The 26449-nt window shown below is 43.3% G+C and overlaps 1 protein-coding gene across 1 annotated transcript; it reads right to left on the bottom strand.

Moving 5' to 3' along the window:
• Positions 1–3459: 3459 nt before the first annotated feature.
• GOT1 (glutamic-oxaloacetic transaminase 1) lies at positions 3460–26449 on the bottom strand. Its single transcript, XM_090277850.1, has 9 exons — positions 26227–26449; positions 17905–18086; positions 10952–11075; positions 10372–10484; positions 10037–10141; positions 8082–8232; positions 7830–7995; positions 6984–7126; positions 3460–4256 (listed from the first exon to the last, which is right to left on the bottom strand). The coding sequence occupies exons 1-9, from the start codon at positions 26342–26344 to the stop codon at positions 4117–4119; spliced, it is 1242 nt and encodes a 413-aa protein (XP_090133976.1). The 5' UTR covers positions 26345–26449; the 3' UTR covers positions 3460–4116.

The raw sequence follows: 26449 nt of genomic DNA, 5'->3' as shown, positions 1-26449 counted from the left end.
AAAGCTTTTCAGACCCACAAAGGATTAAAAATCGCTATTTTAACTGAAAGTGTAACTTTCAGCCCAAGGTTTCTGCAATGCAGAGTGAAGTGAATACTGGCAGTTTGAGAAAGATTTTTATTTGTAAGTGGTCTTCGCAAGTGTCCTTGAAATCAAAGGGGAAAACTGGCACCCAACAAGGAGTGGAGGTCCTCAGAAATTCTTGGCACTCCCTAAGCTGTGCACAACCTACACACCACATAACTTCATCCCCTCTTCCCCACTGAACCAGAGCAGGTGTTGCAGCCAGGAGCATGTGAAAGTAGACATTCCAGCTGGTGATACCTTTTCCAGCAATGTATTATTGACTTCACATCCCTTGCCTGGCTCTGCCTAAGGCTCAGCAGTGCATGACTTCTCGTAGATAGCTCCACAGCTGCCTCCCACCTCTAACACCTACTCTTGCCTGGTGGGAATAAGCAGTGTCAAGACTCCTGCCACCCACCCCAACCCGTGCTGGCTGCCTCAGACCCAAGCCAGCGAACTGTGTTTCAAGCAAGAAATGTCATCATGCGGTCTTCTTGCCCAGCTGGCCACTGCCCCCAGGGGGCCTGCCTGGCATCTTCCCTACACCACCACTCAGGCCACTGCTGTTGCATTACATCCATCCCTTTGCAAAATCCCTAAGGAGCCTGTCACCACTCCCTATTCCCCAACTTCCCCATCTCAAATTTTCTTCAGGTTAAAAAAACAGTTCATAAAAAGATGACTGTAATTTTATGAAGGCTTAGTGAATTGTAAAAAAGATTTTTAAATAAAATGAAAATGCTTTACCTGGAATGCGACCGTTTTCCTTGCCCCTGAATCTCAGAGTTCTGGAGTGGTTTCCTCTGAGATGCAAGGTGGGTAGAGCTCACATGGTATTATCCACCTGGGGCCCGCCTGCCTGAAGAGGCTCTAAAGGCCAGGTTTGAGGCTGCAGCGAAGGTTACAGGAAAGCACTGGTGCTCTATACTTTGGGAAGCCAGATGGGTAAGATTTTGCAGGAGCAAATGCCAGAAATTGAAAATAAAACCCAAATGAGAAGCCAGAGTGTGAATGAGGACAATAAAGAAACACTAAGACAATAATTACTAGTTGAACCTGTGTGTGCACAACGCACGGGTGGGCACCTTCCAAGTTCAAAGTCTTGGGGGCCAGACCCAGCCAAGCCAGAGACAACAGTGCTAGTCACACTGGCTCCCTTTTGCAGACTATTTGGAGGAGCCACAGTGGCAAGACTCCAGCAGTTTTCCCCCAAATGTCGGGAAAAGGAGCAGGGGAGTAGGCCAGGCTAACTGGCTGGTTTTAAACCAGTGCAGGAGGGAGGGAACAGCCAGGTGGATGGGAAGGCGTGTTAGGGCATTTAACATCTGTGTTGTGGAAGGAAGGTTGGGATCTGACACCTGTGACCAATCTCAAACCAGCACCCAGGACGATTAGCAGCCTATGCCAGAACAACTTTAGATTTTTCCCCAGGAGCCTCCATAGAAGCTCTTAACTTCTTTAACAGTAAAAAATAAGTGATAGTAACAACTTTTGCTGAGGGCTTTATGTGTCAAGTCTTGTGCTGAGTATACATATTCCCTCATTTCTCAAAACCACTCTGTGAAGGTCTTAGTCTGTTTTGTTTTAGTCACAAAGTAGGCTCTGAGCAGTTAGGTGACTTGCTCAAGGTCACACAGCCAGGAAGCGGCACAGCCTGGACGATTCGTGAGCAGGCAACGTTTGTGGAGCCGTCCCGTCGCTGAGTGCACAGCGACACGTGGGAGGCCCTGAAAAGTTGTGCAGCAAAGAAGCCGACTGTAACTTCCTGAGCCCAGTTTTAAATGGGAACACATTGGGGGAAACACTGACCAAAATACCTGTAAGAAGAGAATGAAGACGGCCAAACTCCCATTGAGATTGGGGCTTAAAAAACAAAAAACAAAAAGCAAACAAAACTGCTAAAAACATTTTAGCACTTTGATTTTAAAAAATGCTTTTAATCATTTGTCTCTAGGTCCTCCCCCTCCACAAAGAGAAAAATTAAATGTTCCCTTACTAAAGAAACTAAATACTAAGAAATAAGATTTTGTCCAACAGGACTGTGCATTGGAGGGCCACAAACCATTTTAATCTCTTAGACTTTTGCCCCCCCAAACTAATTTTTGACCCCTTGCAGGTAATGTCATCCTTGTTGACAGCTTTAAACTCTGGTTTAAAACTATGCTTGGGGAGGCTGAGACTGACAGAAGTTAGAAATCATTTTACTCCTATTCTGCCTGTCTTCCCTTATTAAGGACAAGCATCTTTAAATAAGAACAATGATAGAAAGGAAATGGAATGGAAGGTAACAAGGAAGTAAATATGAGGTCATTTCATCACTTTTTAAAACTATTTTAAAAATGTATTGGGGTGACATTGGTTAATAAAGTTATATCGGTTTCAGATGTTTAATCCTGTACTACATCATCTGTATGCTGTACTGATGTGTGTTCACCAAAGTCAGGTCTCCTTCCATCGCCATTTACATTTCATCACCTTAAATGTTTGCATTACCAGCCCAAACGCACACTTGCAAAGTGTTCTCTGAAGGATCCAACAGGATGGTGAGGGATTTGGAAACCATATCCTGTGTAGGAACACTGGAAGGCTGGGGGAGCCTCACATAGAAAAGCAAAAATTAGGAATAACTGCTACTTCAAATATTTGTAATGTCATTTCAATGGTAGTGCCAGTGGACTTAATGTCTACGGTTTAAAGGAAGAGAACCAGGGGAGTAGAACAAAGATCAAATTCTGGATCAAGGTAAATTATCTTTTCAATTAAGATGCCCCATCAATAGAACGGGGATGCTTCACCGAGCGGTAAAAGAATTCACCACCGCCGCCACCAGCACCCCAGTTGTAAATGACAAGCCAGGGACAATATGGAAGAGACCATAGCACTGGGGGAGAGAGGCTGGAATTATTGACGTCTAAGACCCCAATCATCCCTCAAGGCTAGGACTTTATAACAACTCAAAGGCACCCTAGAAAGGGGCAGATCCTGTTAAAACAAGAATTATCTTTCAATATTTTCAAACTCAAGACTCAAATTCTACAAAACCATTAGGGGGAGAGTCCTTTAGACTGTGGAAAATGTGACCTGTGCTCAAGTGGCTCTAACAGATTAAGCGGTCCTTGGCTCTTGGGTGGGGCTGTGTTCTAGCATCACCCTGAGTGATGTCAGACTTTCTGTGAAGCCATGAAACCAGGGTCTTAAGTAATATCAGAAGACAGCTGGCCTCTGAAGGACAAGCCCAGGAAACTGGCAAAGAGCAGGCGGGCGGCATGGCCACTAAAGGGAAGCTGCAAGAACAGTTAGTTTTTTTCTTGAGCACTAGTCCATCCCTCTATAGCATTCATTTTAATCCATGGGTTATAACCCACTAGTGGGTCACAAAATCAATTCCACGGGTTCTTAATCAGCACTTTTATTTCCTCAGTGAAACAGAACACAACAGAATGGACTAGAAAATAATCAGAATGCATTGCACGTAGCAAGGGCGAATACCATTTTGTGACGCTTTTGTTTCAGTTACATGTGTGCATGTGTGTGTGATGTTAAGTATATTTCGTACCTTGGCTGCCCCAAAGAACTAAAGCTTAGGGCTAGGGACACAACCATGCAGAAAGAGCAGGGAGACACACACTCGCAGGCAGGGATGATGAGTTTTAAGGACACAGTCAACACCCACAATCACACATGGCTCTTCAGACGACTTGAACTTTGGGATTACATAGTCAAGCAACACATAGAAGCACTCAAGCGACACAGGCAAGATTCCTGCTTCTAGCGAGGGGGCAAGATGTCTACATTTCATGATCAAAGTACCGTTTCATTGTTAAATAGAAAGCTTAATTTGTTCTGGCCTGCAAAAGGGCCCTAAACCCAGGGCCACATTTCTTGTCAAGGGATGTTCTCTTCGTGTGAGGCCCATGTAAGCAAAGGCCGCCCCTCCAGAGCAGCCTTTCAGTCCCACAAGTAATCCGTGATGTATACAGCTAGGTGTGTGCAGGCAGAGGACACGCACGGCAGGACCGCTTTGGTGGCGCTGGTTTCGTCGTTGCATCTTCACTGGACTTTGGTGACTGCTTCGTGGATGGAGGTGGCCACGTAATCTATATTTTTGCTGGTTAAGCCACACATGTTGATCCGACCACTTGGCAGCAGATAGATGTGCTTTTCGTTGATCATATATTCAACCTGCTTGGCTGTTGAAAACCAAAAAAAGATATAATCAGAGCAGTAGGAATCCTTTAAGCCATGGAGGGTCAGCAATTCCATGACAAGTTTTCTTTCTTTCCCCCGTAACATGGAGAAGTATAACAAAAGGAGCTATTTCGTCCCATTGGTACACAGGGAAATATGCTCAATCAGTTCTGGACACTAGGCTTATTAGATAACTTTCTAATCCCCTGAAAGTTCGTTATCACTCCTCCACATGGGAATTTTAATCTGGGACAGCCTCCCACACAAACCTTGCACATCCCATTCACCAGGACACCTTACCAACTGAAACAACCCTCACATTTAAGAGCATACCACTGATATGAAAAAGTGATTATGAAGTACTTCCTTCACCTCTTCCTTAACCTGTATTTGCTTATCCCTAAGCACCTAGCAGCAACCTCCCTTTGACATTTCCTGTTCACAGTCCACTGTACAAGGCCTGTGCATCACAGGAGCTGGATAAACGCCATGTGCGTGAACCAATGGGCTGAAAAACTGCAGACACCTCTCAGAGCTGACCCTTCTCAGCTCTCTCATTCAAACATAAGCAGGAGCACTTTCCCAAATGTTTGCAGAAGTTCCTGTGGATGAAGTAGAAAGGGACTGACTGTACTTCCTTTGTGCCAATCTCTAGAGCTTTTCTGCTTTATTGCAAACCCAGGAGACAATGTCAGCTGATTGTTGTCTTACTTGTACCCTTAAGACACCATCAATTTAAGGGAATGGGATACGATAATTGTCATGGACTGGAAGTTGGTATTCCTCCAAAATTTATGTTGAAAGCCTAACCCCCAGTGTGATAGTGCTGGGAGGTGGGGCTCTGGCAGGTAATTAGGTTTAGATAAGGTCATGAGGGTGGAGAAGTGCCCTTACAAGAGGAGACCAAAGAGAGTATGCTGTCTCTTGCCACCATGTGAGAATAAAGCAAGAACAGAGCCACCTGCAGATAAGGAAGAGAACCCTCACCACCACCTGATCTCAGACTTCCCAGCTTCCAGAACTGTGAGAAATAAATTTGTGTTAAGTCACCCAGTCTATATTTTGTTATAGCAGCCCAAGCCAAGATGGTAATAAAAATGATAATCAGAGGAGCAAACACTATGTGCCAGGCAGTGTTCTAAGCACTTTATATTAACCCAATTCATCTTGATTATAACCCTCTCATCCCTATGACAGATGGTGCAGAGGGAAATCAAATGACCTTCCCAAGGTCACACAGCTAGCCAGCGATGGATCTGGGATTTTAAGGCAGGCAGTGTCAACCTTGATTTTGAGTTCTTAGCCACACCCCTCAGCTATCTCCGTATAGAAGTAGAAAATCTGGACCCTGGACCCTGGGCTATGTGTGGGCCCCTCCAAACAAAGGGGCCTTCAGAAGTGGCTCTCACAGCTCTGGCTGTGTAAATTAGAGTTATCTAAGAAAATAAAGCCTAACCTCAGTAGCTATCAGCCACAAGCAAATCACTATTTGTAAATCCTATGCCCCAGAGGTAGATGGGGTTACAGGTCTCCCATCCTGAATTTTTAAATAAAAATGAAACTGCTCTACTTTTGTGGGGGAGGGGAAGATCACAGTTGAGAAGTTAGTCAAGAGTTATGGACTCCTACTCTAGAAAAAAAACCAATATACACATACACAACTTTAAAAATATCATTTCAGGGGCTCCACATGTCTCCTAAAGCTACCCCATGGTCAACAGGTGGAAATCCCCTGTTCTGATTAATAAAATGTAATAAAGGAAGTACCATAACATGAGAACTGCAGATACTAGGTGGTGGGTATATGGGGTTCACTGCACAATTCCTCCAACTTTTCTGTATGTTTAAAATTTTTCCTAACAAAGTGTTAGGAGGGGGAAAAAACCACCCAGTGTTTAAAAAGGTAAATGGTGCCAGATGCTAAAAATATAACTTTTGTGTTATAAATACAGGTCTATTCTCACCATTCTTCAATTCATAATAAAACTAACTTCCTACTCTGAAGAGTGAGATGACATGGATGTTCTATTTCAAACAGACATTCTTATGGCCCTGGTTTACAGTACCTTCCAGAACTCCTGAGGTCCCACTTACTACCCAGGCAAGGCATACAAGTGCCACACACAGGAGAGGCGATATTTGCACCATGAGACCAGAGCTTGGCCAGTAGGTGCTCAGGAATAACTTATAAAATGAAAGGACAGCCAATTACAAATAGGCCTTACTGATGGCTGACCAAGAGCATACATGGCTGCCCACTGGACATTCAATCATCATTTAATTCCAACAACCAATCTAAGTTCTTATTTATGAAATGGAAAGATAATTTTGAAACCTCTTTTTGAGGGTAATGCCTAGAGACCAGCAAACACCTGTTAAGAAATTAGGTCCCTGAATAATCATATATAATATTCATATTTAGGATTAAGGAAGGGCATTTATGAGAGAACTTGCATAAATCAAGGCTCCAAGCTATAAACCCTGTTACCTGCCAACTGGCTCTGAGCCACTGCCCTGCCCACAAAGATGAAAACATCTTAGGTATGGGAGGCAGGACAGACCACAATGCTCTTCTGCGATCCAAGGAGTTCAGGAGATGAGAAAACCTAACTCGTACTGGTCCAAAGTTCTGGCTGAGCAGTGAGGAGCTGAGCCCCAGGACCCTGACTGAGAGTAAGGAGGACTGGCTGATAGTGAGCATCCGCGGAGCAGAGGATGGGGGCACTTACGGTTCAACCCTGTGAAGCTGAACATTCCAATTTGGTTAGTGATGTGGTTCCAGGTTCCAGGGGTCTTGAGAGCTTCTAATCGTGCCCGGAGTTCAGATCTCATGGTCAGAATCCGGTCAGCCATTGTCTTCACATTCCCTGTCCTGAATGGACAGGAACATAAATACCAGTACAGGAGGTTTAAAACCCACAATTTAATCCATGAGCTGAAAATGGGATCATGACCTGCCTGCTATGTATGGTATGTGGATGCCTGGATGGGTGGATAAGCAGACCAGAGATAGAATTACCAGGCAGAAGGAAATGACTACATTTACTGGTGGGGTTCAGTGCCAGTCTCAGGCATACTAGCTGTAATACCATCTACGTTTTAACTTAGCTTCATCTAGGTGCTGATCTAGACAGGATGATGTAATTAAGATTTCAGATTTAGCTACTATGTAAAAATTACTGTTTCAAAATAAGATAAAATCTAAGTAAGGTCGTTAAGGATGAGGAGCCCCCAAACTGTCACACTAACTTGAAGCTGGATATTCTATCCTCCTCAGGAATTTCTACCTGTTTCCCACCTTTAAGGGGATGAAGCCTGGGTGGTGAGAGAATGGGGGAAACTCGCATTCACCGAGTGTCTCTTCCTACGTTCCCGGTGCTTGTTAGGCATGTGTGTTGTATTACACACGTGAGAGGAGGAGGCAGCCCTATTTTATAGAAATATCTGAGACTCAAAAAGGCTACAGTAATTTTGTCCTGCCTCTGCCAAAATAAAAGGAAGAGACAGTTAAATGTAATGGGGCAATTACAGTCCTGCACGCCCACCCCTCGCCCATCAGGCTGCGAGCCCCTTACCATTCCTTAAAGAGCTCAGGGTTAGAGAGCGTAGTGGCCACAATTCGCGCTCCCTGAGCAGGGGGATTGGACCAGGTAATCCGCACAATCTTCTCCATCTGGGAAAGGACCCGCAGGATGCTGTCAGGTTCTTTTGCAACCACAGTCAGATTCCCCACACGCTCATCTAGAGAGAGGGACAAGAATCAGCCTGGGTGGCCCTGATGAGGGCAGGGTGGGCTGGAAAGGGCTGTTACTCAGGAGAGCACTCACTGTAGAGCCCAAAGTTCTTGGAGAAGGACTGGGCACAGAAGAGCTCAAATCCTTCAGACACAAAATAGCGAATGGCCCAGGCGTCTTTCTCTAGGTCTCCGGATGCGAAGCCCTGATAGGCTGAGTCAAAGAAGGGAAACAGAAACCGGCGCTGCAAGGAAGAAAGTGAGTCAGGGCAGGAAACCCTTCTGGAACCAACCTCAGACACTGGCGTTCCTTCCCCAGTGGGTGCCTGGAAAGGATTTCTAACACTGTCCATGTCACCTATTTCTCTTTTTTCTGCATCCAACCACCACTTTAAATCTATTTCTCTGTTCAATACCAACCTCCAAATCTAACAATTTCAGATAACCTTGTGTTTCTGAAGGATTACTATATTGTCCCAGAGCCTATTTTTGAGGCACGGAGGTAGTGTCTGTCCCACATTGGCGGATTCTTTCCCATGAGTTCCTGGTGTGAGAAGCTTCGTCAAATGTCAGCTTGCCCCCCTCGCCGCCAGGGCCTCTTCACAACCTCAGGGCTATTCTACTTGGAACTCAAGACAAGGAGATGGCACGCTTTCCATTCCTATCACTGCAGTCTCCTCAAAGGGCTTCCACACTGAACTTGCTCCTCCCATCCGGCTTACTGTCCATGTGGACACCACCTCCCTGCCCCCAACCATCAAAGCCAGAGGCCAGGGTGCATCCTCCACGGCTGCCCCTGCAGCTCATCCCTCACGTCCACTCATCCTCCAAGTCCTATCACTCCTGTCTCTTGAGAGCTCGAAAATCCTTCATGCCTGTCACTGCCACCTACTTAGGTCAGGTCCCTATCAGCTTCTACCTGGGTTACAGCAATGGCTTCCTAACTGCTCTCCCACCTTGTCTAATCTTAACTCCCTCTGATCCACTCCCTGCTATGCAGCCAAGGTGACTTGAAGACAATGCACATCTGACCATGTCACTCCACAACATCAAAGATTTTCGGTGGCTCCTCACTGCCCTTAGAATGAAGTCCAGTGCCTCAGCACAGGCTCTGGTCTCCACTTACCTCTCTAGCTTCATGACTCACACTTCCTCAACTGCCTAGGAATCCAGACCAAGAACTGCTTTCACTTCCTTAAACAGGCCACGACCTCTGCACCTGGGGCTTTTGGCCACACTCTTCCCCTTGCAGGTAACATTCCTACCCCTCCCGCCCCCATCTGTCCTCATCCTTCCAAGTCTCAACACGGAAACCACTCCTTCCAGGAAGACTTCTGCCACTACCACCCCTCCTGACACACACGCACGCGCATACACACACACACACACACACTTCCCGAAGTCAGGGCTATGTGCCTCCCTGAACCCAACAACCAGCTGTCTCACAGTACTTGGCTGTCTCCCCACACAGGCTGAGTACACTCTCTGAGGGCAGGGACCACCTCAGCTTCGCTCACTAGTGCATCCTCATGCTGCCGGTCTCGTACCAGTTGCTCAGTAAGTATTCTTTAAGTACATTAATGAAGAACGGATACACACCCTAAGCTAGAAATTCCAGTCTAGAAAGTTATCCCAAAGAAATAATACAATGGAGTTTACATAATTGTTCACAAAAGCAAGAAACCTGAGACCTTAATGTCCATCAACTGATTTAGTCAATTCTTCATGTGACATAACCGTGCACAGAAAACAACGCTACAAAACATTTAATGACATGTAAAGGAGCTCAAACGAAAGGCAAAGTATGTTATAACACAGCACAGACATAATGATCCCATCTTTTATGTATAACTACACTAAAAAAAAAACCTCTCTGCACCAAAATATTAACAGTGGCTTTCTTTGGGTAATAGAATTTATGGTTAATATTTATTTTCTTCCTCAGGCTTTTCTCCACTTACAAATTCTTCAGTAAATAAGTATGGCTTTTGAATACATTCAATGTTAATGCACAGTATTTTTTAAGAGATGCTAAGAAAAGGCAGTTACCTTCATGACAGAGGCGATCTGCTTCCACTGCTCTGGAGTCGGGTCGGTCCCAGTTGGGTTGTGTGCACAGGCATGGAGGACAAAGATGGAAAACTCAGGCGCATTCTGAGGAGAAGGAAGCTACGTCAGCTCTGACCCCAGCAGGGGTGTGGAGAAAGAGTCAGTGGCGCACTGGTCAAGGGCAGCACAGTCCCTCCTTACGTGCCATTTCAGAGATCACCGTCTGGTTTGGGTAGGATCTCACAGGCTCTCTCACTTACTAACTGACCCAAAAACGTTCCCCTGCTCCTCCTGACACCATCGGGTCCTGTTTCCTTTTTCATCTCATTACCCACCTCCAGATCATTCAGGAAACCCTGGAGGTCAAGTCCTCTCTTCGCCACATCCCAATAGTGATAGGACCGAATGTCTTTAAATCCAGCAGCAGAAAACACACTATTATGATTCTCTGCAAGCAAAGAGGTAAAACATTAAACACTTTTCCAAACATAAGGAAGTGCAATTGGAAAGGACATAAGTCAAGTTCCAGGGCCGTGGAATGTCCACTGCACAACAGCGAGGTGAAGGGTTAAGATTTAGAAGAATGATTGCAACTAAGGACAAATTTAACCAGTCTTACGCTAAACTCATATCCTAATGTAGATATAGGGACTGCCTGTACCTACATTTTGTGCTTCCTCTGGGATGTTTCAACATACATGAAAACACAAGTCTACCAAGAGTCTGGGGAAAAAGTATTCCTAATGTGAACTGGAGCATCAGCTTACTCATGTCCTGCCCTAATCCACTGCTCAAACCATTCCCAAATGTCAGCTGATCCAGGGCAGGGTTACATTTTATACATAAGCAGTGAGTCATGAGGATAACTGCCCCTGACTTCTTTGTTTCTCCTCCCGATTCACTGAAAGAACTCACCCCAGGTTGGTGAGGATACATAGACAGGTGTGTCCTTGTTGTTTGTTCCGTTGTACCATCGTGCTAAGAACTCAGCTCCAATTCGAAGGGCGCCTGTTCCCCCCAAAGACTGCACACCTCCTACCTGAAACAGATGAAGCAGGGTCACTGGTTGGTAAGGGCGAGGTCAGAAAATATTGGAAAAAATACGGTAATGATGAGCACTTACTTTGTGTCCGCTCTGTGCTAAGGCCTTTAAATGTACTCTCTCATCAAACCCCACAAGTACATGAAGAAGATACTGTTATCTGCCCGTGTCTACGAAGGAGGAAACTGAGGCTGAAAAGTGAAGCACCTTGCTCAAAGTTACCAGCTAACCGAGCAGCAGGGTCAACTCTTCAACCCAGGACATCTGCAGTCTGACTCAGGGGAGCTTCCTTTGTGAATACAGACGTAGAGGACATACCTAGGCCACATTGGGGTGTGCCCTGGAAGGCACTCAACCCAAGATCAAAACTGCCTTCCCATAGAAGCCTGGAAAATAATGTGGGTAGCCGCCATTGACATCAATCTGTAATGCTCCTTTCTCCTTCTATAATGTAGGTTTATTAATCCTTAAAATATGTTCTAACAAAACAAAGGTGACATGTGAAAACTATTTTCTTCCCCTTGAACTTCATCTCATCTTAAAATGACCTCATCTGGACAATAATAAAAGTCTTAAGTTTTACCATTTACAAAATACCTTCACATACATTCCTATTTGATCCTCATATAGTCCCATGAAGTTCTACATTCGCAATTTACATGAAGAAGTGGATTCAGAGAAGTAGTTTGCAAAGGATACACAGCTGGCGAGCAGCAGAGCTGGACATCAATCCAGGTCTTCTCACTCTGGTCACTATGCCATGCTTATGTTGTTCTGCCTATGTATCTTTGATTTTGCCCTTTCACAATTATAACAAGGTTTTAGCATAACTCAGTAGAGAAATGGCATAAGTTACATGTTGCTTACTATGTTTACAGGATTAAGGAAAAAGAAAGGAGAAGACCACATGAGAAAGCCTATCTAAATAAAGGGAAGGGCACACACCAATCTCATAACAGTGGCAACCTCTGGGAGGTGCCTAGGCTACAGGGAATAGTGGTCAAAGGGACTGTGGCCTAACCTGTAAGTCGTCTTTTAAAAATAGGGAGAACGGCCCTTACAGGTGTGGCCCAGTGGATTGCGCACTGACCTGTGAACCAAAGGGTTGCTGGTTCGATTCCCAGTCAGGGCATATGCCTGGGTTGCAGGCCAAGTCCCCAGGTGGGGGCACATGAGAAGCACCACACATTAATGTTTCTATCTCCCTCTCTTTCTCCCTCCTTTCCCCTCTCTCTAAAAATAAATAAATAAAACCTTAAAAAAAAAGTAAGGAGAATGTATTCATACATTATTTGTATAACTTTTGAATAATTTTTAAAATATATTGTGATGTCTGGGAGCTGCTGTAAAATAATTCAGCTTGGCAGTGGGGTGGGAAGTAGAGAGACTGTTGAAGCTAGATGATGGATGCATGGAGGTTTGTTCATCACACTGTTTTATCTATTTTGTATGTACTTAAAATTTTCCACAATAAAAAGGTAAAAAAAAAATCCTACATAAAGAAGAGAAGCCTCCAAAATCTTTTTAAAAGATGCTTAAAGATGACAAAAAACAAAAGGGAGAGACTTAGCTCTTTCATGAATATTGATACTAACTTTCCAAAAACACATTAATGCACAGTATAAATTTAACAATACATTTAAAACTACCCCTTTGACCAAGTAAGAATCATCCCATGAAAGCATGATTATTAAGAAATACATTATAAAATTTGTCATGCCACTAAACAGAGAAAATCTGAATGATCATCACAAATAGATGAGAAAAGCAACACAGCCATCCCTGATATAAATGCTTGGTAAGACAGAAAACAATGCATACATCCTGAAAACAACTGAAAAAACACACAAAACATTTCATTCAGCCATGATGAATAAGCAAGCCTCCTGATGAACAATGAATCACTAACAGAGCTCCCCTTTAAGCCATGAACAAGGCAATGATACCTATCACGACTATTATTCCCCAGTCCTATTTACATTCAGAGATGTTCACGTCTGCAAAAGAACACTGTCTGAAAGAAGAAACAGAAGCGAAGTTGAGGTTCAAGGAAACGCGAAACTGAGCAGAGCCGTACACTGCAGAGAGAAGCAGGAGCAGTGGACTCGGGTGAAGTGTCGGTGTATGTCAGCTGTTCTTCAGTGACCTTGACCCAGCCCGAGCCCCTTTCCATTACATTAAAGGTTTTGCTTCCGCAATTGTGATCTATCTGGATTCTTTAATGCAAATCTCTATTAAGGTAATGTAACCTAAATGTGCATTTATTTTTCATGGATTTGTCACTAGCTAAGCTGAATGTCAACTTTATTCATTAGTTCATATTCAAACATGTAAGCAATTCTGGAATGTTGATATTTCCTATACAAACGAGCAAGGTTTCAAGTTATCATTGCTACACGACCGGTGTGTGTGGCTACCAGAGAAAACATTCCCCGGAATGAATTTTTCTTTCCTAACTCAACTTTTAATTCTACCCTTTCTCTCCCATTCCAGAAAGCAAATTCATTAATTAAAAAGAAGGCAGAAAGTCAGTAGATGATTAAAAATATGCTTGGAAGAGAAAAGCCCACTTCACTAATATGAACTGATCCTTGATATTCATTAGCACTCCCTGAAATACATATTGAACAATGGACGGCTTCAGTGATATACAATTGCTCTAAACTGTACCTGCATTAACAGAAACAAATTTACGGTGAATCAATAATGTAGTAATTTGGTCATTCTGTCAACTGATTTTTGGTCAGTTCTCTAGGGCCCAAGAAAGTCCAGTATTTGGGATGAAGGAAAATCATAATATCAAAGGAGACAGGCAACTAGACCTGAGTAGCTACATAGGGATATCCAGAACAAGAGAAATCCAGTAAGCCTTGTTGTGAAGCTACGTCAGTAGATCACCTGTACTTCTGACTTAGTCACACTACCTGAAGAAATCCCTACTAGACTCTAGAACATTTGTCTGGACCACAAATTAGTAATATGATAACTTCACCATGAGAGACAGGATGGCTGGGTAGGAGCTGCTTGCAGTCAAGGTCATATTGCACTCACCTGGGTGCCCATAGCAACTCACAATATCTGGCACACGGGACTAAATAAGCATGGGCTCAACTGGATGGACAAAAAGAGAGTGAGGAGAAGATAAACACCACAGCCAAAGTCCCAAGTCTCCCAGTCACGACAGTCAAAGCCAGAAACTAGAGTCATCACATGGCCCACACGCCCTCCTACCCACAGCGGCTCAGTAATTTCAGAAGCTGAAACATTCCCATGCAGGAGATGAAAACTGGACATTTTGTCTGGATCCTACAGTCTGAAGAAGGAAAAGCAGTAAGAGGCAGTGAGGAATCTAGAAAATAGAGCTTTCAAGTGGTTGTCAGACCTGGTCATGTTAGGTCTTGAGAAGAAAAATCTAAGGAAAGACAATTACTGTTTTCTGGTTCGTTCATTCTTCCATTCATGCCTCACCAGCTCAAGTCTTCGCCCAAATGTCATTTCTAGTGTACCATGGCTAGTTAAAACTGCATCCACTCTCACCCCTGCCCTCATCTAATACGTCTTCCCCTGCTCTATTTTCATAGCATTTATCATCTTTTTTACGTACTACATCATGTTCTTATTTATCGTGTTTGTAGTTGGTTTCTCTCCATGACACTGTAAGCCAGGACAGGGCATCTGGGGTGTTCCGATCCCCGCTGTGCTCTGGAACAGTGCCTACCCCTAGTGGTGAGCTCTCATCTGCTGACTGAACACATGAGTAAATTCAAACATCCGAGGATCTCTGAGGTGCCAGGGTAGGAGCTAAATGGTGAAGATTTGCAAGATAAATAAGCAAGCCATCATTCTTGCCCTGGGGAAGAAATGGTCTGGTGCGAACCACAGACTTATAAAATTATACAATTAATTATACTTATAAAATTAGTCAGCACAGTAAGTACTGTCATTCCCAAGCTGTGGACAAAGTCCTAGGATAACTCAAGACTCCAACAACTAGCTTTGCCTGAAAGAGCCAAGGACTCAGCATGGTGGTGAGACTGGATCAGGCCTTGAAGAACTTGGGAGGTGGCAACGGGGGCTTTAAGGAGGTGAGGGGGCATTCACAGCAGAGAAATACCTGGGGCAAAGGCTCTAAGTCATGGCAGGGCCTGGCGGGTCTAGAGACAGCAGGATCTTAGAATGACAGGACTCCACGGGGCAAAGAGGAGAGGGGCATGAATAACTGGGAAAACAGGATGAACAAATAGCTATACATACACTGCTCACCCAGTTCAAAGTCTGGATTCTACCTTGTAGATTAGATAATGGAGGAGCTATTGTGCACGAGGGAGAAGGAGCAGATGACATGATTAGTTTATTGGGTTGTTTTTGTTTTTTTTTGCTAAGGAAGATAATTCTAGCTGCACTGTGCAGAATATACTGAAATAGAGAAGAGACTAAAGGCAGGAGGCTAGTACAAGAACCCAAGTGTAATGGCGGTGGGCTGAACTGAGACAGGAGCCTGGGGGTGGTGAAGACATTCAGGGACAGAGGAGGAAAGGCTCAGAGCTCAGTATCACCTGTACCTAGGGTGATAAAGTGCCACTCTCCCCCCAAAAAATATTTTCAAAAATTTCCAACTGCCATTTAAATTTGTTCTGATATCCAAAACAACACAGGATGAACTAGACTAAGAGGGAGGGCTACATTCCACAAACAACAGCCTCAAGTTTTACAGCATTAAGCAACCAAAAATGGGGTGCATTGGGCAAAGGGACAATCATCTGCCAACACAGTTAATAAGAATATACAGTCTTAGAGGAAGACATTCCCCAACCCCGAATCTCTGTTTTAATTTGTCAACAGAATTCCAACAACCAACAGCATCTCAGAAAATAACCCCCCGTTGCCAAAGTTCCCCACCTTCAAACTTCATCAGGACACTCCTCTCCCTCTGTGGAAACACTGGATTGTCAGAGCAACTTTCCAGAGCCGCCCATAATCTGTACACTCTACCACATCTACCGTATTCCCCTTCAGTTCCTTCACATCAGCCCAAACAAAACCTTCATTAAGTTCATTACTTGCCTAATTACCAACCTGACTTCCAAGACCTTCACTGGAGCCTTCCTACCTCCTGACACAGAAAAGGACATGCTCCTGCGTAAACTCCACTTGACCCTGCTGTCCTGTTTATCAGGGCATATGGGTAACAGCATGTGGGGATAAACCAGGTGACTCCAAGGAGTGGTCTCTTCCACGCATGAGGGCTGCGCCAGACAATGGCCCAGGGAAGCAGTAAGGGCTGCTGGTTTAAGTTTCATGGTGCCTAACTAGACAACTGCAAAACCCTGAGCCCTTCCCCTTCCTAATCATCCAGCTAAGTTTCTCTTCCTCAAATACTTGTATTGGGTAACTCCTGCTCAAACCTTCAGGTGGCTTCCCCTTCCCTGGCTGCCAAAACCAGCCTGCCTGTTCTATCCAACATGTTCCCAGATCTAATCAGGTCTCTTTACACCTAGGCCTGCTCACCCCTTACCTCTGGCCCTGGACTCCCACTAATTAAGACAAATAATGAATACTTTCCCTCTGTACCTTGTGGTTCTCTACCCTGCTATACTTTGGAATGACCTGGATGGCTATTAAAAAATATGTCCATGCTCTGGCTGGTGTGGATCAGTTGGTTGGAGCATCGTTCCATGAACTGAAAGGTCCCAGGTTCAATTCCCAGTCAGGGCACATGCCTAGGTTTCAGGTTCAGTTCCCAGTCTGGGCGCGTATAAGAGACAACCAATGTTTTTCTCTCTTGCGTCGATGTTCCTTTCCCCATCTCTTTCCCTCCCTTTCCTCTCTTAAATCAATAAACATGTCCTTAAGTGAAAATTTTGTTTTTTAAATGCCTGGTGGTAGCCCCCAAGATTCTGATCTAACTGGTCTGGTATGGGGTCCAGCCATCAGTATCGTTTTTAAAATTCTCCAGGTGATACTAATGTGCAGCCAGTGTTGAAAACCAGTGTCCTGGCCTCATTCCCCAAAGGTTCCGCTGAAATCTCACCTTTGGCCATTACCAACCTCCCTCTTCTCTGAATCCCTACAACACTAAGAATCTCCACAATACCACTTCCAGTCACATAGAGCCTCTCTCACTGGCTGCTTCCAAATGTGTCTTCCATGTGTCTCCAGTTATACACACACTATATACCAGGAAGCACTTGAATGAGAAGCTGAGACCAAGGCTAGAAGATTGAAAGGACATTAAGACTTAAAGGAACTTCAGAGAACATCTAGACTCTATTTTGGGGGGGTCACAGACTCCTTTAGAAAATCTGAAAAAAGTTATGAATCTTCTCCCCAAAAATAGACATACACACAGAATTCTGCATAGAATTTTAGGGGATTTGGAGACCCCTTAAGTGATCCCCTATGCAAGTGCTCCTCATAAGACCGTGAACCACAAACTAGTCGTTCGGTAATATGTAGATAAGACATAGGGGCTACAAGGGTAACTGATTTCCTACAGTCAAGAATAGTGGCAGAGCTGAATTCAGACCCTGGTCTCTTGATCATTCCATTAAGTTCTCTTGTCTTGGCATTTCCTCTGACTGCTTCAAACCCAGCAGCTGAAATCCGATCATCAATTGGGCAAAAGTTAACAATCGAAGAAGCTGTGCTTTATTCAAGAGCATGTTATTTGCACTATCGGGTTCCTGAGGTCACACTACTTAAACCCTTATTCGTTGACAGTTCAACAGACATAACACCTAACAGTTTAAAACAACTTCAATTTTCAACCTCTTATTTACCTTCATAGTTCCAAAAGAGAAAATATACATCCTCATCCGAAACTCACCCGATTCTCCCGGAGAGCTGGGCTGTCATCCCCAAGGGCAAGGCGAGAAGCATGGGTCCGGAACTCCGCTAGGCCCAGGATCGGCAAATACTCATGGTTTAGGCTAGTGTCATTAGCTATCTTCTGCTCCACCTTCCTCACTACAGGCAAAACCCAGGGCTGGGAGTCATCTGTGCGATAAGCTGGAACAGGGGAAAGAGTTGTATGAGGGAATTGTCTGAGGCTTTGTCCAAGTAAGAGTTTGGAACTGCAAACAGGGGAGGTTCTACCACCAGCTGATAAAAACAGACCTGTGCTCTGGCTGGTGTGGCTCAGTGGAGTGAGCGCTGGCCTGCGAACAGAACGGTCACCGGTTTGGTTCCCAGTCAGGGCCATGCCTAAGTTGCAGGCCAGGTCCCTGGTTGGGGGCGTGGGAGAGACAGCCAATCAATGTTTCTCTCACACATTGATGTTTCTCTCCCTCTCTTTCTCCCTCCCATCCATCCCTTCTCTCTGAAAATAAATACAATATTAAAAAACAAAACAGACCCAGGAGAAAAACTAAAGTTCAGTCACTTACTGACTGCCTGCTTTGGGCCAGGCACTGGACTAGGTGCTGGGCAAGCAGAAGGACAGACATGGTTCCCATCCTTACAGGACATATAGTTCTTAAATATATGGCCACCACAAAATAGAATACTAAAATAAAACTGGGACATCAGAGCCTGATCGAGTGAGAGAACGCATGTAAAAGCACTCAGTGAACTAAAACGATTTATCTTACAAATACTGTGTCAGTATTAGTAGTACACTGAGCTCAGCAATCTGCTTCCTTCTGCATCTTCCCAAGAGATTCCCAGAGAAGGGCTATGCTATTTCTGATGAATGCTGGACCTTCAAACAAAAACATGGGGAGAGGGGGTAGAAGGAGGCCCGCCCCTTCCTCTTATCCTTTAAGAACAGAAATGGGACAAGTGACAAGCAAACACCCTGTGACTAAAGATTCTAACAACTGGTTACACAATCACCCAACCCACCACTGAAACACATCCGTGTCCTCTCTGTGTTCTGACATCAGTGTTTACCATCTTAACAGTTCCTCCCACTTACTGTGCTTCACATTTATTGATCTAAATGCATCTATTTCATAACATTTAATCTTGCTTACAAGCAAATGTCTAAGTACTTTTACACTAAAAGTATTTTTGTCCACTTCGAGTTATCCTATCACCAATATTTTTCCCCTATACTACCCTATGATTATTTTGGGATTATAGATTCAAAGGGCAGCTGCTCTGGCTTGCACCCACGCCAGTGATCTCTCTGAATAGGATCCTGACAGGGGCCATTTGCCTCTCTGCTTAAATGTTTAGGTATCCAACAAGCCTGTATTTTTGCAAGTGACTTTGAAATTGGAAATTTTAAAATAGTTCTGATTTTTATCTGGTTGATTTCTGCCCAATATTAATCCCTAATTTTTTTTTTTAAATCACTTTGAAGGGTGGTTGATACTGTTTACTGAAAAACAAAAGTTGATTGTAGAAAATTTAGAAAATCCCAGACATAATAAACATTATGACTAACATGTAATCCCAGCACTAACGAGATACGTTGTATGAAAATTTAGATGTACCACCGTCTAAGCTTTATTTTACAGGAGTATATTCTTTTATAAAATATGGATCAGGCTGTATATAGAATTTTCAACATGCTTTTTTTTCACTTATTAAATATATATTATAAGTATCTTTGCTTGCCATTAACTATTCTTCTAATAGGTGATATATTCGCATGTCCTCATCCCAACTTTATCATCCATCTACTGAGTTCCAAATATTCTCTCTCCATAAATAACAACTGTTCCTAATTTCTTTTTGTAGCCTTCCAGAAATTCCCTGTGCATTCACAAGCAAATACAGCTATGTCCCCTCACCTTTTGACACAGAAGGTAACATAGAGCATACTATACACTGTTTTGTTCCTTGCTTTTTCCACTTGAAGATCTTTTTATATCTGTGCATACAATGTTTTTGTTCCTTTTTACAGCTGCAAAACTGATGAATGTACTATAATTTGTTTTGCCAGTTTGTTTCCAATCTTTGTCTATTACAAAACTTCAGTGAACAACCTTGAACACACGTCATCTTACATGTGTGCAAGTAGAGCTGTTAGATGTAGGGTTGAAAATGGACGAGTGAGCTGAGAAGTATGTGTATTTGTGGGTTTTGACAGACATCCAAACCAGCCTCCATCAGGATTTTATCAGTTTACATTCCTACTATCAATGGGTCTGCTTCCCCACAGCCTCACCCACTGAGTGATTTTTTGCCAACATGAGGGTGCAAATAGAATCTCAGGGTAGTTTTAATTTGAATTTCTCTTATTATAAATGCAATTGGATATTTTTCATATATATATGAGACATTTACAACATAAGTTTAGTGGCTAGACAATACTGTTTTTTATGTATAATTGATTAACTATTTGTGTTGCTTTAGATTATTTGCTATTTTAAACATTGTGGTGAATGTTCTTATATCTTTACACATATTCATGAGTGTTTCTTTAGAAAAAATTTCTAGATGTAAAATTACTAGGTTACATGTTATACAACTAATGAAGACTTCTTATAAGATCATTTTGGTTTTGCATCTGTTTTCTATCAACTAACTCTACCCTACAGGAATGTGTCATTTGCAAATATGATAATTTGCAAATATGATAAGCATATCAAGCTAGTAATAAAAATGTGGACAGTGCTGCAGACTGACATAGCCATTAATCAACCAACAGTCTCTGGGCAGGTAGATCTAACTCCAATGTTGTCACACCACTTACATTATATCCCCTGGGACTCACCAAACTAATTCCCTCCCAACAAGTTCAAAAAGCCTACTTTATCAAGTGGGATTTGGTCTGGTTTTTTAAAGAGATATAAAAATAACTACATACTTCCAAGTAAGAGCTGTCCCTTTTGCAATTGTTTTTAGAGGCGACTTCTCATTATTTTGAATATCCTCAATGGTGCCACATCTTCATTTCACCAGAAGTAAATTTAATTTTTGGAAATGGCACTCCTATTATGTCGAGCAAAGCAGGTGGGTGAATAAACTGGATAATATTAATGGAGAATTATAAAGAGATGATCTCCGGTGTGAATCTAGGCCACTGCAAGAGTTTTCAGAAATCTTTGAGCAATGACAGTATATATGGACTACACTACACAGAGAGGATACTATTTAGATATACAAGAGTTTGGGAATTCATAGAAAAACCAGTTCTATTATGCCTTACATCTATGTTCGGAGGTTATATATGTAATTATGCTATATATTATATTTATGATAATGTCATTTATAAATCATATATTCTAAATAAATAAAATATGAAAGATAAAGAAAAAGCCATAGTACTACTGCTCTTACCAGTACTGTATACTCTGTGCAACTCTAAGAAATACTGTAATATGACTGTGTCAAGGTGGCAGTGTGTCTATCTTGTGACAAAAGATAAACTGGCCGATTTATACCCCCGCTTCCTTCTTCACTGCCCACTTTCTCCAGGTTCAGTTCCAGGTGCATTCCCAATGCTTTGCCTAACTGGCCTAATGAGGCAGAACTGCAGATTCCTCTTGGGTGACTGGAACATTGAGGTCAAGCATTATCAACACTATTCCTGCTCTCCTGGGGATTTTATTTGTTTCTAGACCTCTGAGCTTCTCATTCATTTTTTCATTCACTCATTCATTTCCCAAGGACTTATTGAATCTACCATGCACCAGGCCCTGGCTAGAAGTAGCAACACAGAGATGGGTAAGATAAAATAAGACAATGCCCTCCAGGAAACAGAGAACACGGAGCCCTTAATTCTCCTGTGAGGGATCAGGGAAGATTTTACAGATGATGAAATGTAAAAGAATTTAAAAGAAACAAGGAAGGAAGGGCATTCCCGTCAGAGGGAACACCTGTGCAAGGTCCCAAAGGCTTGGACAGATGAGGTTTTGGAGGGTCTGCATTTTCATGGCTGGCACGCAGGATCCATGGAGAAATAGCAAGGAGTGGCTCAAAGAATCCTGGGGTCCCTTCTAGAAGGAACTTCATTTCACTGGGCACACCACTGAAAGTGTTTAAGCAAAGGAGTGACATGGACAGCTGTATATTTTAATAGGATCATTTGAATGACACAGTAGAAAATAAACTGGAGAGGAGGACAGAGGCAGATGGTTAAGTCAGGAGGTTACTGCATAATCCCAAAGGAAAATCATGAGGTCTTTAATTAAGGAAGCAGCAGCAGAGATAAAGAAAAGGAGATAATTTTTTTTTTAAAAAGACTTATGAGGTAGAAAAGACAGAAGCTAGTGACTAAATAAATAGATGTGGGATCCAAGAAATGGTGCCTGATGGCTCCAAAGTCTCTCTCTAGTTTGGATAATGACCGGTGGTGGGGGGTCAACCAAAACATAGAGCAGCAGTTCTCAACCTGTGGGTCGTGACCACTTTGGGGGTCGAACAACCCTTTCACAGGGGTCGCCTAAGACCATCGGAAAACACATATATAATTATATATTGTTTTTGTGATTAATCACTATGCTTTAGTTATGGTTGGGGGTCCCCACAACATGAGGAACTGTATTAAAGGGTCGCAGCATTAGGAAGGTTGAGAACCACTGGCATAGAACAAACATAAAGGGAAGAAAACAGAAAAGGTTAAGAGGGAGATGAAAATGATTGGTTGTGTTTTAAACATGTTGAATTTGAGGTAGTTGTACGATAGGTCCAGCAAACTGTAGCAAGTATAGGTCTGGTGTTCAGGGAAGAAGTCCAGGATGGAAAGAGAGACTTCCTAACTATAGACATGACAGTTAGCCAAAGGCACTGTAGAACAAGGACTTACTGAATACTTAGTACAATACATACAAGGCACTGTGCTAAGTGCTTTACGTTTTTTTTTTACTCTCAATTCACATAACAACTCACAAAATAGATACTGTGATCCCCATTTGGGGGATCTAGAAACTGAGACCAGAAAAGTTAAATAATTTGCCCAAGATCACAAGGACTGTAAGAACTAGGCTGTCAAACTACTAAGCTCATGGATCCATGTACTTTTTTTTTTTTTTTAAGAGCAAGAAATGTCTAGAAAAAGCCCAAAGCAAGCAGGTCCCAGAGGACTGAGTGAGCAGCCTTTTTATCAGCATGCTGCCACCTCCAAGCGCAACAGCCCTCCTCCTCCCTGGGTACAAGCCCTTTTAGAGGAGTCACATAGGTTTCAGGTGAATCTAGCAGTCTTGCTTTCCAGAAGACAAAGGAATAAAATAGAGAATTGAATAATGAAACCATCACCCTCTCCTCCTAAGATTTCCAGTCCCCTCACCCATGCCCACCCAAAAGGCCAGCAGGTATGCCTCTAATGCCCTTCTCCAACAAGGGTCCCGGGGGGAGGGCCAGGGGCACTCACAAACACCTGATATAGTGCATGCCTCCACCAATTTTATCTGATGATGCCTGAACATAGATTAAAAACAAATATTAAAGTAAGCACGGTTTGGAACAAGAGAAAGTTGATTACATGATAAATGAACTGAGTCTATAAAGAAATGTTTTGTGTCGGGCCGCACGAGATTGGACCCTTGTCTCCCTGGCCTTTAAAGCCATTTGTCTGAACCTTTGAGAAGTACTAGAACAGTCAACTCAGAGCATCAAGAGGGCGTCATACTTGACAGTGGGAGTGTGATGCTCCGCCCTATGAGGAAGTTATGCAAACAGTCACAGCAAGAAGAAACTCTGAGGAAAGATCTGCAAGTAGGAACCAGCTAATAAGATTATAGTTGCAATTTATCCTCAACATGCCCAGCATCACTAGACCTTGAACTGGATAACCTCCACGTTGGGCTTTATCTTAACTTGGAGGGAAAAGAGTATCTTCCCCAAAGTCAGTGATTATTACATTTCCTTCACAAAGAATACACTGTGAGATGTGTATGGAGCTAGGACATACAAAAGCTGGAAAGAGACCTCTTATTCTACTCTATTTTATTCAAACCCTTATCCAAGCACCTGCCACCCACAAAAAAGACAGGTCACAGTGATCATCAAAAATAATATCTATATAAAACTTTTCATTTATATGTCACACTTCACAAATAATTGTTCATTTAGTCTTCAGTTCAACCAAAGAGGCCAGTCAGTAACATTATTACCCTATGCTACAGTCTGTAATGTGCTAGTGAATCTTAAGAGTAGAATTTTAGAGAAAGGGCATACCCGTACTGGCTCCTCATTTAATCAAGTGAATCTGTTAAATAACACCCAAGGTCGCATCACTGGACTTCTATCCCGGTCTCCTGGCTCTTCCCACTACAGTGCACTGACTACCTCTGGAGCACTTGAAGGTACCCAAAACAGAGGAGGGGGCAGATTCAGGAGCGTGAGAGACCTGGCCTGGAATCCCAGCTCCACACCACCCATGGCCATATAACCTGAGGCAAACTGCTTCATCAGTCTGGGCTTTAGCTTCCTTACCTCTAAAACAGTAATAGTAACAACTCCACTGAGTCACTGTAAGCATTAAATGAGAATGCATAAGTCATTTGCTCATAGTAAGGAGTTGGAGTTCCTGGAAAACATGACAAAGTCACCGTCACAATTGAAGTGAACTGAGCTAATCACTTCTGGCATGAGCACTTTAATTCTGAACCAATGTCAGAAACTTTTTCACATTGCAGCTCTTCAGGTGAAAATATTTATTCAACATCTTTTACGTGACCCACCCCCCAAAAATGTCAAAACAATAATAGTAATAGCTAATTCTTACATAACACCTGCTTATGTGTCAGAAACTGTTCTGAGCACTTTCAACATATTTAATCCTCATAAAAGCTCTGTAAGATGGTCCAAAGGTTACTGACCCAATGAAATCTGAGGTTTTAAAAAGATATATTTAGATCAACTTCAATTTTAGTTCTTCACTATATATCTGGCCCTAAAGAAATACTTGGAAGTTTTGAATTGGATTTAAATAATAAGAGCCTGAATGGTACTCACTCCAACACAATACAAGGTACTCGTTCAATATTTCTCCCACTCTGCTGCATGCTAAAAATATCACTTTCCCTCTGTGGGTGAAACCATGTAGTATTGATTTAAAAATGCTTTATTGTGGAAAATTTCAAACATACATGATGGCAAGAATAATATAATGAGCTACCCTCTTTGTGTACCCATTTCCCAGCTGCAACAAGTTACCAGTTTCAAAAACCATCACTTTTTAATGGCTTTTTTCTCATTCCTCTCCTACAATACTTGGTGGACTTAACAGATCCTATGTACAGACACAAACAGTCACAGTGGGAAGCCTGATTCTGAACCTCCCTTCTTGCCACCCTCTGCTAAAAAGGTTCAACTTTCTTTTTTCAAAAATTGTAGTCCTTTTACTCTAAGTCTGTTCTCTAGCACAGAACATCACTCCTCTCATGTTCTTCTTCCTGGCTGGTCTCTGTATGTGGTCGAGAAAGTGCCTGTGGAGTTTCAAACATCCCAATGACGGTGACAGAAATAACAAATTCACCAGAGAAAATTAGCATTAAAGGGATTTCAGAGGCATTTCAGTCCAAATTTTTTCCTGGCAGAAGAAGAAAACAGGCCCCTACTCTGAACTGTACAACGTCCAAGAAGTACAAGCAAAAAAGGAAGACAAAGATGTGTAGAAAATGAGCTTCTAATGTCCAGTCTTTCTACTTCTTTCCACCATCTCTACTCATTCCTTCCACATTTCAGAGCCAGGACATTGTTCCCAGGTTTCCCCAGGAAGGATTAACCTCTCTCAGAAGCATTATCTCACTTCACATCTACTGACTTTAAACTGCTAGAGGCCAAAACCAAGTCTCAAGTCTTCCCTCACAAGCCTTGGTGAAGTACCTGGTTGATATCTAGTGGTCACTCAAATATACCCCGACTCTAAGTTCTTTTATCCACTTCCCGTCAACCAGGACTGCAAGCCTATTAGGCTTCCAATCTTCCTCCCTCTCCTTAAAATCTCAGGCTGCCCCATTTCTTACTAAGTTAAAGGATGTAGTAGAAAGAACACAGAACGAGGGGTTGGAAAACCTGAGTTTGTGTGCTGGCTGCCACACCTGTTCTGCGTGACCTTGGATATACCTCCCTTCTCCAGGGACTCACAGGCCCTGTAAAATGGGCAGGTTGAACTAAGCCCCGAGGATCTTGCCCCATACCCGGGCCACCCCAGCGCGAAGCTGGGCCTTGGCCTCTCCCAGAGTCCCCACGGCCCGACCACGGTCCGCTCCGCTCCCCAGCCTGCTCACACTTTCGGGCACTGCATCTTTACCTCCCACTCCCAGGTTGACCTTGCGCGGGTCCGGATCCTCTCGGAAGTCGGCAGTAAGCTTAAAGACAAGGACCGGCTGAGCCTGCGGAACCTCAGCAAACACTGACGGAGGCGCCATAGCGAGAGAACTGGAGTCGGCTAAGAGAGTCCACCGTGAGCCTTAAGCCGCTCAGTCCAGTCCCGTGGCGCCGGCTGGAGGAGACTCTCACCTTCACCTAGCCGG

The sequence above is a fragment of the Furipterus horrens genome, unplaced genomic scaffold (genome assembly GCF_987537825.1).
Source record: "Furipterus horrens unplaced genomic scaffold, mFurHor1.1.pri manual_scaffold_5, whole genome shotgun sequence".
NCBI classification, from domain to species: Eukaryota; Metazoa; Chordata; class Mammalia; order Chiroptera; family Furipteridae; genus Furipterus; species Furipterus horrens.
Note: the sequence above shows the minus strand (reverse complement) of the source record. Positions and strands in the feature narration are given on the sequence as shown.

Coding starts and splice junctions, on each gene's coding strand:
- GOT1 (XM_090277850.1), bottom strand. CDS start 26,344: ATGGCGCCTCCGTCAGTGTTTGCTGAGGTTCCGCAGGCTCAGCCGGTC. Junction 11,076..17,904: donor CAGCTCTCCGGGAGAATCGG/GTGAGTTTCGGA, acceptor CATCTGTTTCAG/GTAGGAGGTGTGCAGTCTTT. Junction 10,142..10,371: donor GTTTCCTGAATGATCTGGAG/GTGGGTAATGAG, acceptor CCTTCTCCTCAG/AATGCGCCTGAGTTTTCCAT.